At 47.6% G+C, this 14,406-nt stretch overlaps 1 protein-coding gene across 4 annotated transcripts in view; it reads left to right on the top strand.

Annotated features, from left to right (window-relative positions):
- Positions 1-14,406, top strand: part of SLC2A9 (solute carrier family 2 member 9) — a 148,208-nt gene that overhangs the window by 115,822 nt on the left and 17,980 nt on the right. For 2 of the 4 annotated variants that reach the window (XM_019716591.2, XM_019716590.2), the window contains one exon: positions 4,105-4,822. The exons of 1 other annotated variant lie outside the window; for it this stretch is intronic. In XM_019716591.2, the coding sequence (XP_019572150.1) occupies positions 4,105-4,359 (255 nt within the window). In that variant the 3' untranslated portion in view covers positions 4,360-4,822. Of the gene's footprint in view, positions 1-4,104; positions 4,823-5,803; positions 8,845-14,406 lie in introns of those variants that run through there. One more of the 4 variants, XM_074321356.1, reaches the window with a different exon arrangement.

The following is a 14,406-nucleotide window of genomic DNA, read 5'->3' as shown; positions in this document are numbered from 1 at the left end:
AAAGGAGGTTAAGAAGCCCTGCTTCCCATCTGCTATTGGGGAACACTGTAGGATCCCAGTAAGCTTTCCTCGCCGCCACTCAGTAGTGAGTCATGGTAAACAATGGAGAGCAAGAGCTCCCATCAGGCCCACTCCAGCGGGGCCCTGACTCCCGTTTACCGCTGCATAGACTTGGACATGTTCCAGGAAATCTCTACTCCTCGATTTCATCTTTAGTAAAATGGAAATAAAAATGGCTCTGTCGCCATGTGGGCTGTGGGGCTCAGATGAGGTAAAGGCTAGAATACTGCTGGCACCCAGTAGGGACTTAATCAGAGCGTGTCTCTTCCCAGATTAAACATAAGCACACGCTCACAGTAATGCCAGGTTGTCGCATGATTGCCGACAGGAAATTATTTCAGGCAGATACCAGTAAATGTCCTGCGGCTGCCAGGAGCAGGGAGAATGCCAGCTCCTAACCATTTGGCTCCTTCCATCATGCACTCCTCTCAGCCCTTCTCCAGAGCAGGCCCTGACTTTCTGTTTGAACTTCTGGGCTTGGAGTGGCCCGAGGGTTTTTTCTTTCCCAATGACTGTTGGCCAGGTCCCTCCCTGTCTTCTCTCCTGTCCCAACTTTCTAAGCCGGGAAGAACATGGGCTCGGGGATCTGACTGCCAGATTTGCCTCTAAGCCCCTAAACCCTGGACGGAGAACGTCACCACTCTCAGTTTTCCCATCTGTGAAATAATACCTACACCACTAGTTGGTGCAAACGTTAAATCAGTCAACATTAGTTAAACAGTGCTACTGGTAGCCTTAGGCTTGCCACGTCCTAGCAGCTTCACCCTGGGCAAGAAGTATGACCTCCCTGTGCCCTGATTTCCTTCCTCGTCTGTAAAGAGGGACCAAGTAGGCCTATCTCCCCATGTCAGCAAATGAGCATGCGTGTGACAGCTCCCTGACTGGCAGGAAAGGGGCTTACTTCATGGAGTTCCTTCTTTCCTCTCACTTCTGAAGCCAGCCTTGCAGCCTCCTCCCAATGCCCTTATTCAGGAGCAGGTGTCTGCTGTCTGCAGAGCCAGCTCTAGGGTTATGGAGTTCTGTGTGCACAGATGAGAGACTGCGGGTGAGCATGTGTCTGCTGCAGGCTCCAGCCCTCCACAAGGACAGTCACCACAGGGGGAGACAGAGCAGCAGGACTTTGCATCTGGAGGCTGAGGAGGCGGAGCCTGTGCCCAGGAGGTGGGTCCCCTCACCTGGCCTTCCCATAACTTGGCCCCTGAGACTCCTGAGTGGGGCAAGTGTCCTTTCCCAGGGTGGCTACAATACCCGCAGGGTTCTTGACTCAATTTTGTGAAACTGTGAGGAAAAGCCTAGTGACACCCATCGTGTCTCTTGGGAAAAGAAGCCAAACAGATGGCAGATATGCAGGTGGCGGAGAGATCCCAGATGGCTCCCGGTGTGGCCTGGGTAGGGACGGAGACTCTCTGAGCCTCAGTGCCTTCCTACATTCAATAAACACTTGTTGGGCATCCACTGTGTGCCAACCAGTCTTCGGGTGCTGGGAATACAAGAAGAAAAACAGCAGCTCCGGTCTTGGGTCGCCTACCTCCTGCTGGGGGAGAGCGTTAATAAACAAGTAGGCATATGCTGTAATGTTGGGTCCTGGTGAGTGGTTTGGGGAACAACACAGGGCAAGTGGAGAGCGGAGGAGGCGTCCTTTAGAAATGGCGTCAACGTTTCTGAGAAAGTGGCCTGTAAGCTGTGATAAAAGGGAATGGGAAAGCAGGATGTGCACATGTCTAGACGAAGATTCTTCCAGGAAGAGAGAACAGCATGTGCCAAGATCCTGAGGCGGATGTTGGAGGAATATCATGAAGGCAGTATAGCTGGGGTACAGGACGTGAGAGGAAGGGTGAGGTCAGAGAAGTCAGGTGGCCACATGGGCAGTGGCCTTAGAGGACTTGGTAAGGACTGGGCTTTGCTCAGTGCGACTTAGGAGGTCGGAGTGAGCTTTGAGCAGAGGAGTGACAGCTCTGTCCTTTGTTTCACAGGACGGCTCTGGCTTCTTTCTTGAGAATAATCTTAAGGGGGACACAGCGAGAAGCAGGGAAATCAGTTGAGAAGGTTTTGGAACAATCCACACAAGAGAGGATGGTGGCGTGGACCAAAATGGTAGCAGTAGAAGTGCTGTCCAATGCGCAGATTCGAAATGTATTTCAAGGCAGAGCCAACCTGACCTCCTGATGGAGCAGGTGTGGATTTGATAAAGAGGGCCCAGGCCTCTAAGTGTTTGGGTGGCCTAAGCAAATGGAAGGACAGAGGTGCCATCCACTGAGATGGGGATGACCAGAGCGGGAGCAGGTCTGGACGCTCCGCTCCGCTTTGGACTTGATAACGCCAGAAACCCATCCAACATGAAAGTGGAGCTATTCAATGCCAAGTCAGATGTATCTCATTTCATATTCAAAACAATATGTGGTGTATGTCACCATGTCAGGAATGCGGAAAGTTCAACCAGTAGATTGACGTCCTGTCTTAAATGGCACATCTTACGTGTTGGCACAACATGTAAATAATGGAGCCAGGACGTGAACCCTGCCCAGTTGACCTCAGAACCCAGACTCTCCTTCTCTGTACTGCTCATGGAATCTTCGTGGACATGTGGAAGACACGTACCTTCAGAGCTAAGCTCTCCCAGGTGTGGCACATTTCCTCCACCCAGGAATGCTCTATGTGCTTTAGAGAATATCTCACGTAATCCTTACAACCATTATCATCCTCGTTTTACAACTACGGAAACTGAGGCACAAAAGACTCATGTTCAGTAAAGGGTGAATCTGGGACATGATCCGGAGATCAAGCTCTTCGGCCTATATGTCATACTCCAAAAATAAATGTCAAATCAAAGAATAGCATGGGATTGACTAAAATCAAGATATTGCTTCTTGTGAAATATTGTTTGAAGACAGTGTCACCTTATCTTTGGATAATCATTTGCTGCATGAAAAGGTCACAGCCCTGAGAGCTGGAAGCTATAGTCTTTTACTTAACAAGCATTTATTGAGAAGCGACATGACCAGGCATTGTATAAGGCACAGGAGCTACAGAAGTGACTGAGCCACTGAGAAGCGCAAGGTCTAGTGCAGTTGGCAGAATCATTCTAGGCCAGGCATCAGCTGTTATAATCAGGATACCTACAACAGAGTGATTGCATTCAACAGTTCTCTTTTTTCTAGTCTCTCTTAGTTGTCCATGGCTATATCAGAGTATTGAGCAGTGGGTTACATCTTTTGCATGTTATAAAAAAAGGGTGTATTCTTGGCCTAGTCTAGGCTCTATATTTTTCTTATGAGCTGGGGAATTTCACTTCCCTTTGACATCATAGTTTTCTCATGTGCATATGGGGGGAGGGAAGGTGAATGTGGTTAATGGTAAATATGAATGTAAGATAACATTCAGTAATATTACGTTTTGCTTTTACGATGATTAATTTTTATATGCCTTGTTTAAAAAAAAAAAGAAAAGACTACCACTTCCTCATCTTTACTGGGGTTTGAAGCCGTGGGACAGAGTCCCAGCGAGCAGTTTCCAGGCTCTCAGCTCGCGTGGGGGGATGCTGGCTCGGGTGGTGGTTGGCCATTGGCTGTAGTCGGTTGGCCAATTGGCTGATGATGTAACTGCCGTGACTGCGTTGGTTGGTTGGCTGGCTGACAGGCAGAAAAGGGGACAACGGATTGCAGGTCGCGTGGATCCTACTTCATGTCTCGCCCTGCCGCCAGCGAGAATATAGTAGTATGATTCCCCTATCTATGGCTCCGTGGGTGTTCCTTTTTGGCCTCACCATGTCCTGCGTTCTTATGTGGGGAGCGGGAGCAGAGACCCTGCATGACACCCTGCATGACAGAAACTGGTTTATTCGTGCCTCCTCTGAGAGGTCTCATGTGGACATTTATAAGGCACGTTTGCTCGTAGAGCCAGCTTTACACTCCTCACACAGCAGAGTTTTATCCAGGAGTGCTCCTGGTTTATGAATGGGGAGCTATAAAAATGTCTGTTCAGAGATGGCTACACAGCCTTTTGAGTCATGGTCTCTTTCATGTTTTTTGTCTCTGCTTTCCACAGAAAAGTCTGGACACCTACTGCTTCCTGGTCTTTGCTGCAATCTGCTTCGCAGGTGCTGTCTATTTATATTTTGTCTTGCCTGAGACCAAAAACAGAACCTATGCAGAAATCAGCCAGGCATTTGCCAAAAGGAACAAGGCACACCCATCAGAGGAGAAAATGGACTCAGCTGTAACTGACGATAAGACAAACGGGAGGCCTGAAACAGACTCTTCCTCCACACTGGACAATTATGTCAAAAACAGGATTGTCTAAATGCCCGGTCTCACCATTTCAGGCAACCCAAGATTCTCCTACACACTTAATGTTATTAATTATTTAAAAATAAACCTTTGCCAGTCTAACATTGCAACCACGTGGCCTTCATTCATAGCTGCATCCTCCAAACTCTTCTGGAAGCTGGAAGGAATCGCCCTACATTTCAGTAAACCAAACATTCTTCTACACTAATGAATGGACTGCCTTCTTCGTGACTGAGCCCATGGTTTCAAAATGAAATTGGGGAAACGCTTTGAAAACGATATAATCTGACAAAAGGACTGAATGGATTGGAAATGCCAGGCTGAGGTTCTAGTCCCAGCTCTACCATAAGTAGCCTTGAGCTGCCCTCAGCCCGGTTCCTGGACCCTCAGTGGCCCCTTGGCTTTGGTCCTAGGTACAGGTGTCCAGAATTCAGTGGAAAGACTCTTTGTACCTCCCAATAAATGCCTGTTTCCAATCTTGGGCTGTGCTTTGTGGCTCTCAGGCTCAGGCAAACCTGATACCAGCCCCGCACCCTCCAGGTTCTTCTGCCTTTCCCAGGCAATGTCGCGTGGGGCTCAAGACCTCCAGCCCTGAAACATCTTCCCCTCAGAGTGTCAGATGTGTCACAGAGGGCAGAAAGAGGATCGACGTGGGGGAGACGTAGAGAGGCGAATGGAAGAAGGAGCTTTCCGGGACGTGGGGCAGGCACTACCAATCGAGCTCTGTTCAACTGAAAAAAAACTAAGTGAAGAATGATTCTGAAGCTAAACCTAAGCTTGGTGGGAAAAAACAATGTGGTTGATTAGTGATGTCTGCCCCAGGGGCAGCAGTGAGTGTCACATATGTGCCTCCTGTTTGCCAATCATAGAAGAGATTTCTCTGAAAGGAAGGCCATGTATTAGGGTTCTCCAGGGCAACAGTATACAGACATACCTTGAAGCTATTGCAGATTTGGTTCCAGATCACCACAATAAAGCAAGTATTGCAGCAAAGTGTGTCACATGAATTTTTTGGTTTCCCACTGCATATAAAAGTTATATTTACACTCTAGTGTCATCTATTAAGTGTGCAATAGCAGTATGTCTAAAAAAAAAGCAATGTGCATACTTTACATGAAAAGCACTTTATTGATAAATAATGCTACCCATCATCTGAGCCTTCACTGAGTTGGTCTTTTTGCTGGTGGAGGGTCTCGCCTCCGTGTTGACAGCTGCTGACTGATCAGGCTGGGGCTGCTGAAGGCTGGGGCGGCAATTTCTTAAAATAAGACAATAATGACGAGATGCCACACTCTTCCTTTCATGAACGATTTCTCTACAGCACGCAGTGCTGTTTGACAACATTTTACCCACAGTAGAACTTCTTTCAAAACTGGAGTCACTCCTCTCAAACCCTGCCTCTGCTTTATCAACGAAGTTTGTATAATATTCTAAATCCTTTGTTGTCATTTCAACAGTCTTCGCAGCATCTTCACGCAGAAAAATGGTACCGAGAGACTTGCTCTGATGCAGCGTTGCCACCAACCTTCAGTGTGTAGAAGTCTCAATATTTCTGAAGCGCTACAAAACGAGGTATGCCTACACAGGACTCAAACTCTGTCCCAGCCGGACTACCCTTTACGTGCATTCACCGTCCTGGCTGCTGCTCCGCACAGACATAGTGAAGAACTTCTCTCTTCCTCCTTTCCTCAGAATCCCGAGAGCTTTTAATCTCACACACGTAACACCTTTCAGCCTCTTTCTACTACATACGAGACACCAGCAAAGCTGGCTTTATTGGAGGGAAGAGCAAATGAAAGGACACAGGTGCAGTGACAGGAGCACTGGCCACGTGCCTTAGACCATGAATTTGAAGGCCACAGCCTACGGGTGCACGGCAGTGGCAGCAAGTGTCCTGGGTCTGGACTTCCCAGAGGAGAGCTGCCATAACTGCCCAGCAATGGCCTTTGCGAATGAGAGTCAAACGTCTGTCTTGTTTAAGCTCCTCCTACTAGGGGTTTCTCTTACTCACGACTGGACCTAAACTCAATTCATACAGGTCGTGACAGGAAAGAGCCCAAGGCAAAGGAGAATATATGAAGCAAATCCAGGTCTTTGCATACCCAGCAAGTTGTTTCTGGGGCACAGGCGCCTCCTAAGGTTGCATATAATTCATGTGCTTGGATGACCTGGTTCCAGCAGCTTTGCCGTGGCCTTGGTGCTGTCTGTGGTTCTGACCCGGGTCTCCTGCCTAACAAGACTAATTTCTCTTCAAGTTTGTGAAATACTTTCACATTCTTGCCTTTGATGCTGGAGAAAAGCCTGTGAAGTAAATATTATTGCATTTGTTTCATTGGGTCTAAACCCTGTTCTTCCAGCTCCAAGTCCAGGCACGTGTAATACTTATTTCTGCACGACACGACTTCAGAAATTCGGCCCCAGCCCCTTGTCTGCAGAGCAACCACTGACATGTATCCCTACCTGTGTGTACCACACCCCCTACATTGATCCCTTCCACTGCAACAACCTGACACCCACGGACCTGTGATGATTGCAGCATTAATGGCCCTGGGGAAACACGCCTCCTGGCCCTTGTGTCATCCCCTACCGCCTTGAGTCTGAACGTGGCCAGGCAACTTTCTTTGGCCACTGAGACATCAGAAAATGTGACACAAGCAGAAGCTTGATAAGCACTCGTGCTCTAGGGCTTTTGCTCTTAGAACGCTGATGTCATTGTGTGAGGAAGCCCAACCTCGCCTCCTGGAAGATGAGAGACCACATCAGGGAGAGGCCCGGCTGTCTTCACTGTCCCGCCCAAGCTCAGATCCAGGTGACCCTTCAGCTGAAGGCAGCGGTGTGAGTGAGTGCAGAAGAAAATAGCAGAAGAACCACACAACCAATTCATGGAATAATCCCAAGAAATAATAAGTTATTGGTGCTTTAAACCGACAAGTTTGGGCGTGGTTTGTATAGATAGTTGATGCAGACCCATTATGCTTGGTTACATTTTCCCATTATTCACTGAGTTACGTACGCTGCTTAGAGCCCATACCTGAAACAAGCACAATTCACGTTCTCTGGAGTGGAGTGTACTTCATTGAACCCACAGACATTTGTTGAGCACCTACTATACCCCTAGGTAATGGGGACACAAACATGGATGAAACCAGTCTCTTCTTCAAGAGATTGAGAAGGTGTTTGGAAAGACAAACCAGTGCTAACCACAACTCGGGGGGTCCCGTGGTATAGAATGTCCTCTCCTTCTCTCCACCTGGACAACTTCTGTTCCTCGTTAAAGGCTATGCTGAAGCACTCCTGCATCTAGAACTCTTTCTGTGATCCCCCAGTCTTGGCTGGGGTCTTACTTTTTGACCCCCACAGAAGCCTATGGTCAGTTTTACTGAAGATTTGTCCCTGCATTAGAACTGTGGTGCTCTTGTGTTACGTTTACTTGAACGTCTGCCCTGCTGGATGCTGAGCTCTTAGGAGAAGTGGCTGCTTCATCTCAGGACCCCACGTTCCTGGTAAGAAAGCTCATCACGTATTTACCGAGCAAATAAATGTCATGATAAAGATGGTAGGAAGAGGATGTGATGGGACGGATGTCTGAGGAGAGAATTAACTGGGGAGATTACGATGGATGTTTCTGAGTGGGAGCGTGGGAGCTGCTCCCCCAGTGGGGATTAGGATGTTATCAGACTGAAAAGGGGAGGAGGAAGAATTGGAGACGAAAGGGTCAATGGCATGGGAAGGGCAAGTTCAGGGAACAGCAAGGTCTTGGTCTGGATCTGAGGGTAATAGTGGGACATCAGGCAGGTCGGGGGTTTTGTAAGGACTGTGGGAAACCATGAGCGTGGCACCAATGCCACTTCCTAAATATTCCAGGGACCAAGCCTGCCCGCACTTTCCATCTATGGCTGCACGTAAGTCTGTGCAGAAAACATCCCGCTCCTTGCTTGAATAAAGGCTGGGACTCTGGGAGGTCAGATCATGATAATCAGGCTGCTTCCCATTTTGCTTCCCCTGAGCATTCGTGAGCTGGTTGTGAACCCCAAAGGATGGAGGCTGCGTTGAGTGACAGAGACCCGGCAGCTGCTCACAGTTTCAAACATTGGCTGTGGTTTACACTAAGCTGTGGGTGTAATTGCCCTCATCAGAATCACTTCCCCTGGCACATTTGTACATTAAGTCAAGTAAATTTCCTCTCATTAAATCACAACATTTGGAGACTGCAGTCTTGGAAGTAATAAAAGCAAAGGGAAGAAAGAACGTGGGTTCTCCGCAGGAAGTGTGGGTGGTGAAGACAGAAGCCGTATTTCAGAGTGTTGGAAGCCCAAACCGCCAGCAGTTCCATGACTCTGTACCTCTTGAATTTAGAGCAGACGCCTCTCAGCTACGTGCTACCTCACATTTTGGCGAATTGAAAATGTTGTATTCCACGTGAGATGTAGAATCAGCAAAGAACACGTAAAAGAAGGTATTTCCAGCGATGGGAGCAGATACTTCAGAAATGGGCTTTTTATAGTTTTCTCCCATGAGTGGAAATAAAAATAAATACTTTTGTGCTTAGACTGGTAGTGTTTTCATAACATATGATCCCATTTGGTTCTCACAACAAGACTGTAAAGTGGGTTGTGCACACTCTTATAACGTCCATTTATTTTTCTTCTAGGAATTTAACACAATTCTGATTAAATAGCCTGGATTGGAGATTGGGGACACTGGATATGTCACATTACTGCTAATTCTCCATCAGTTACCACAGTTCGCTGCACATAGCACATACTAAATAGAAGCTGCTACATGAATAAATTAATTGTGAATAAGACAATTTTTTGAAACCAGAGAATTTTGGCAGATATAAGAACTAAGTTTAAAGACACTAGAAATCAGCAGACCAGTAAAACTTGGCTGAAACCTAATAGCACAGGGCATACCCAGAAAATGAATCTGTATCAGTTACGTATTCTTTCCATTGCAGGTGACGAAATTCTAACCCATGCTAGCTTAAAATTTCAAAAAGGAAGTTTTCCATTTGCTTAACTAGGAAGTCTAATAATGCACCCTGCTGAAGTCTTGGCTGGGTTCAGGGGCTCAAATGATATGATTCGTGGTTCTCGCTCTGTCTCTGACGTCTCTCGGTTCTGCAGGTCTCTGCTTGGCTTTCTCTGCTTGAGTTTCTCACTATGGCAATCTCCAGTAGCGTCAGCTTGTACCTTCTCAGCTTGGCGACGCAATGGGGGGAGAAAATCTCTCTCCCAATGTATTTGTTTTCTATTGCTGTGGAACAAAACACCCCAAAATGTAGTGGCTTAAAAGAACAGTCATTTTTCTGCTCACAGTCCTATGGGTGAGCAAACTGGGGAATTCTTTGGATCCACATGGTGTCCTTTGGATTCAATCAGGCATTTGTGGTCAGGTGGTGTCAGCTGGAGGCTGGTTGACCTCAAATGGCCTCATTCACACATCAGGGGCCTCAACTGGGGTGGCTAGAGCAGCTGGGATGATCTCTCTCTGCATGAAGTGTTTCAGACTCCAGGAGGGTCCAGCCTGGCTTACTCACAGAGCAGCAGGGTTGTAAGACAGTGAGAACAGAATCTGTAAGGCCTCTAGAGGCTGAGGCTTGGAACTCACGTGGCATCTCTTCAACTAATCAGACCAGCCCAGATTCAAGGGGAGGCGAAATAATTCCATCTCTTGATGGGAGGCACCTAAAGTCACATCACAAAGGGGTGTGTGGGATGCGAGGGGTTATTGTGGCCAGCTTTGCAGACAGTCGACCACCCACAATGTTTAAATAGCAACCTCGCAAAGATTCTGACTTCCCCACCCAGGTCGCATGTATATCCCGGGTCCATCATGGTGCTCAGGGAGGATAAGTCGCTCACGTGCCCAACCCAGAAGTAAGGGGCAGGGAGAGGGCTGGGGGTAGCGTGTGTGTTATAACGACCGCTCTTCCAGAGCCACCTGGAGTCAGGGAGGGAGTCCCCCGCAAACCAGAAGAGGATGAAAAGTGTGTTCAGAAGACAAAATTAAAACTAGAAGAGTCCAAGGCAGGCTCTGTTCATCATAAGGGGATACTGATGAGCTAGGAAAGCCTAAACATAAAGCTCAAGTGTCAAAGGGCAGAGCCCATTGGCTCCTCAAGGACAAAGATGCCCTGACCCACAGATTCAACCTGTCCAGTTGCTCCTGATTTTGGAAATGAATGCACAACTCTCAAAGCCAGATGCCAGAAATGACAAATATTCACATCAATTAACTCCTGCCCCTTTTTCTCATTCCTCAATGCCCCGCAGCTTTCTCATTATAATTTGGCTTCCAGCAAATTGGTCAAACCAATTCAAACCCTGACTTTTCTTAATAATGCTACTTTTCATAGCAAAAATTAGTAAATTATCATGCCTGGCTTATATATCAGTCCCTTGTGAGAATAGTAGGAATGTCATTCCCACAGTTCAACGAATTCTCAGGTACTACCATGTTCCCCCAAAAATAAGACCTAGCCAGACCATCAGCTCTAATGCGTCTTTTGGAGCAAAAATTAATATAAGACCCGGTATTGTATTATATTATTATATTATATTATATTATATTATATTATATTATATTAATTATATTATATTAGACCCGGTCTTATATAATACATGGTGATGTTCCAGGAAGTGTCTGGGTTGTGACTTTAGATTAGGTGGCTAGAGAATAATAATGTAAGAAACGACTCAAACCATTACCCATGGATCTCAAATGTCCACCTACAAATTGGTGGACTGGATAAAATTATCTCTAGAGTGTCATCATGCAGATGACACTAGCATGGAGAGACTTGGTTTAGCAACAGATGACGTAAATAAAAGACGTTGTTGGGTGGGTAGGTTAGGGTTGTACCGGTCGCGATCAGTTAAAACCATGAATACTAACGCAATAGCTAGAACTTGCTGAGCTGTGCAGGGTGCCTAAGATGAATTATCTCTAATCCTCATGACGACCCTGCCAGTGCAGGTATTAGTGTCACCCTTTAACCAATGAGGAAATCGTTCTCTGAGGTTGAATAACTCATCCCAAGAGAGGCTGGGAGAGGATAGGTGGTAGGCCAGGCAGGTCATTCCAAAGGGTTGTTTGGAATTTCCTGTGCTGCCTGCTTCCTCTCTCCAGCCTTTCCCCAATTCTTCCTCCTCTACCCAAGCCCTACGCCCTTCTCTCTGCCACAAGATGGACAAGAGCTCCAAGCCCTGCCTCCCTGGACTGTCTCCTCCCACTGGTCAGCAGACAGCTTCTGTTTGCATGGGAAAGGCATCTGGCTACCCACCACCAACCCCCTTCCCTCCAACCCCCACTAACCAGGTGCTCCCCAAACCTCTGAACCTAGCCCCAGTGCCCCCATGGATCAGCAACCAGGACACCTGAGCCTGGGGAGGGCCCGGGGACAGCAGGATGTGATGCTCAGGGACTGCCAACCCACCCAGCTGCCCCACCAAGAATTTTCAAGGTAAAGGTCATCTGCCCATTAATACTATTTATGTAAGTTAGAAAATTCATCTGAAGTCTGGGACCTGCCCAAGATTTCCTATTGATGAATGATAGTTTATACAGAGGGTGCCAAAAAAAATGTATACACATTTTAAGAAAGGAAAACTGCATTAAAATTGTAATACTCAATATATACCGATAACAAAAGGTGAATACAAGTCACGTTTGACTTCTGCAATTACAAGAGGTGCTCAAAGTGGTTCCCATCAGCGTCCAGACACTTCTGATCACAGCGAACTACTGCTTGAGCAACGCTGACCAAAGTGTCCACTTAGATACATTTTTTGGCACCCCCGTGTTTGAGCCAAACTGCTCCATGAACTCATATATAATCCTCAAACAACGCATTATGAATCCCACTTTATAGATGAGAAAACATAAAGAATTGGACAGATTGAAACCTACAGAGGCTAAGAGGCTTGCCCAGATCCAACAGCAAGGTCGGCCCAGGCTCCAAACCTCCTGATTCCAGGCCAACCCTCCTTCTACCATATCCACCAAGGAAATTTCGTCTCCTCTGGGACTACATACCTGTCTCGGAAATGGATTTGTGGCTGATGCCTGCAGTCTACCAAGCATTCCTGGGGAATTTAATCGGGGTCTGGCGAGTTAAAAGTTCTTGCACTTTTCGGAAATCTGAGTTAGGCAAGATTAGAGGGCCCTCCTTACTGCCCATCTTTTGGGGAGATGGATATGCCAATAAGCATCACAACTGCCCCAGGAAGAGAATGTTCTGGGCTACCTTCCACACACGCGCCTCCCACGGGGCCCTCCTCTCCAAAGCGTGGTGCTGGCTGTGCCCTGAGCACCCTGGGAAGTGTTGCTGGGGTCGGCCCTCCAGCCCAGCATTGCGTTTTCCATGGTCTGTATTCACAGACCAACACTATTTGAAATTAATTTCCTCTCATTTTGGATTCTAGTGTGTTTTGTTGTTGTTGTTGTTAAGCCTGTGCAGGAAATACTTCTCCCCAAACTTTTACTCTGTGAATTCCCTATCTCTAATCAAATATATATATACACATCCTTATTCCTTCACTGGAATGGCCACTTAAAAGATCTGGTCCCTGAGTCAATAAGCCCAGCTGATAAGCACTTGTCTCTTGCTGAGAAACCCATCATTGCAGAAGCAGGATCACGGCCACACTTAGCCAAGCAGGCCGCCTCCTCCAGTGAGCAGTTTGAGTGGAACGAAGAGCTCCCCAGCCAGACCGCAGAGTCCGTGCTTGCTCCTCCTCTGCTTGAAACGTGGACCATGAAAGGGATCCCGATTTGGATGAAGAGTTACCATTACGGGGCGTTGTACTCAGCAGTTCATATAGCACCCTCAAATCCATCCTCTTGAGGCAGGCACCCCACCTCGGAGCCCCTCCTGTCATCACACTGACCATACGGTAACAGGTTCCCCATCTGCAGTAGACGCCATCTGCGCTCACCCCACATCCTCGGCCCACCTCCGACTTCAGAAGCTGCCAGGCTGGACAGCTCCCGAGCACGCGGAAGGCTTCTCATCTCAAGGGCTGTCTGGTCTCTCAACTCGTCTACCTCTGAAGGCATGGAAGCTGGCCCAGCCCCATCGGCCAGGAGTTCAGGAGAGCTAATGCCATGGGAACAGCTCTCAACAAAGGTGGATGAGAATCGTCCCTCAGAGTTACAGCGCTGACATGAAGTCTACACAGCTTCCTGCAGTGTCTCTGGTTGGGATTGGACTCACAGTGGTAACTAACTCAGTAACACACCCTGAACTGCCTTTTTCTCTCTTAGGGTAGAGCTGCCCTTGATTAGCTATAGCTATAGCTATGAGAAACCACTCCAAAGGCTTATTTAGCTCCTGAGTGCACCACCCAGTGGGAGGTTCTTTTGAGCTGATGCAGGCTGGACTTGCTAATGCGTCTGCAGTCAGATGGTGGGTTGGCTAAGAGGTGAGCGTAGGATGGCCTCACTCACATGCCAGGCGCTTCGCTGGCTATCAGCTGGAGCGATCAGAGTAACTGAGCCATGTGTCTTATTTATGTGGCAGACGCTGGGTTTCCAAAAGCAGCAAGCAGGCACAGCCTAGTTAGCAAGTGCCTTCCGAGCCTCTGTCTGTGTCATGTGGGCTGTTGTAGAATGAGCCATGAGAATGAGCCTTGCAGACCTCTAACTACAGAAACTGTAACTGACTGGATTAGTTTGTTAGGGCTGCTGTAACAAAATACCATAGACTGGGCAGCGTAAACAACAGAAATCCGTTGCCTGACAGTTCTGGAGGCTGGAAGTCTAAGAGCAAGGTGTTGGCAGTCTGGGTTCCTTCTGAAGCCTCCCTCCTTGGCTTGTGGATGGCTGTCTTCTCCCTGTGTCTTCACTCTGTTTGTGTCTGTCTCCAGATTTCCCCTTTTCATAAGGACTCCAGTCGTATTGGAGCCTCCTAATGACCTCATTTTAATTTTATCACCACTGTAAAGATCCTATCTCTAAATGATGTCATATTTGGATGTACTGGGGGTTAGGATCCAATTTAGGAATTTAGGGGAGGAACACAATGCAAACCTTAGAGGCAGCAGTCTCTGCAGGA

The sequence above is a fragment of the Rhinolophus sinicus genome, linkage group LG02 (assembly GCF_036562045.2).
Source record: "Rhinolophus sinicus isolate RSC01 linkage group LG02, ASM3656204v1, whole genome shotgun sequence".
In the NCBI taxonomy this organism is placed as follows: Eukaryota; Metazoa; Chordata; class Mammalia; order Chiroptera; family Rhinolophidae; genus Rhinolophus; species Rhinolophus sinicus.
This window is presented reverse-complemented; position numbering and strand designations above follow the sequence as displayed.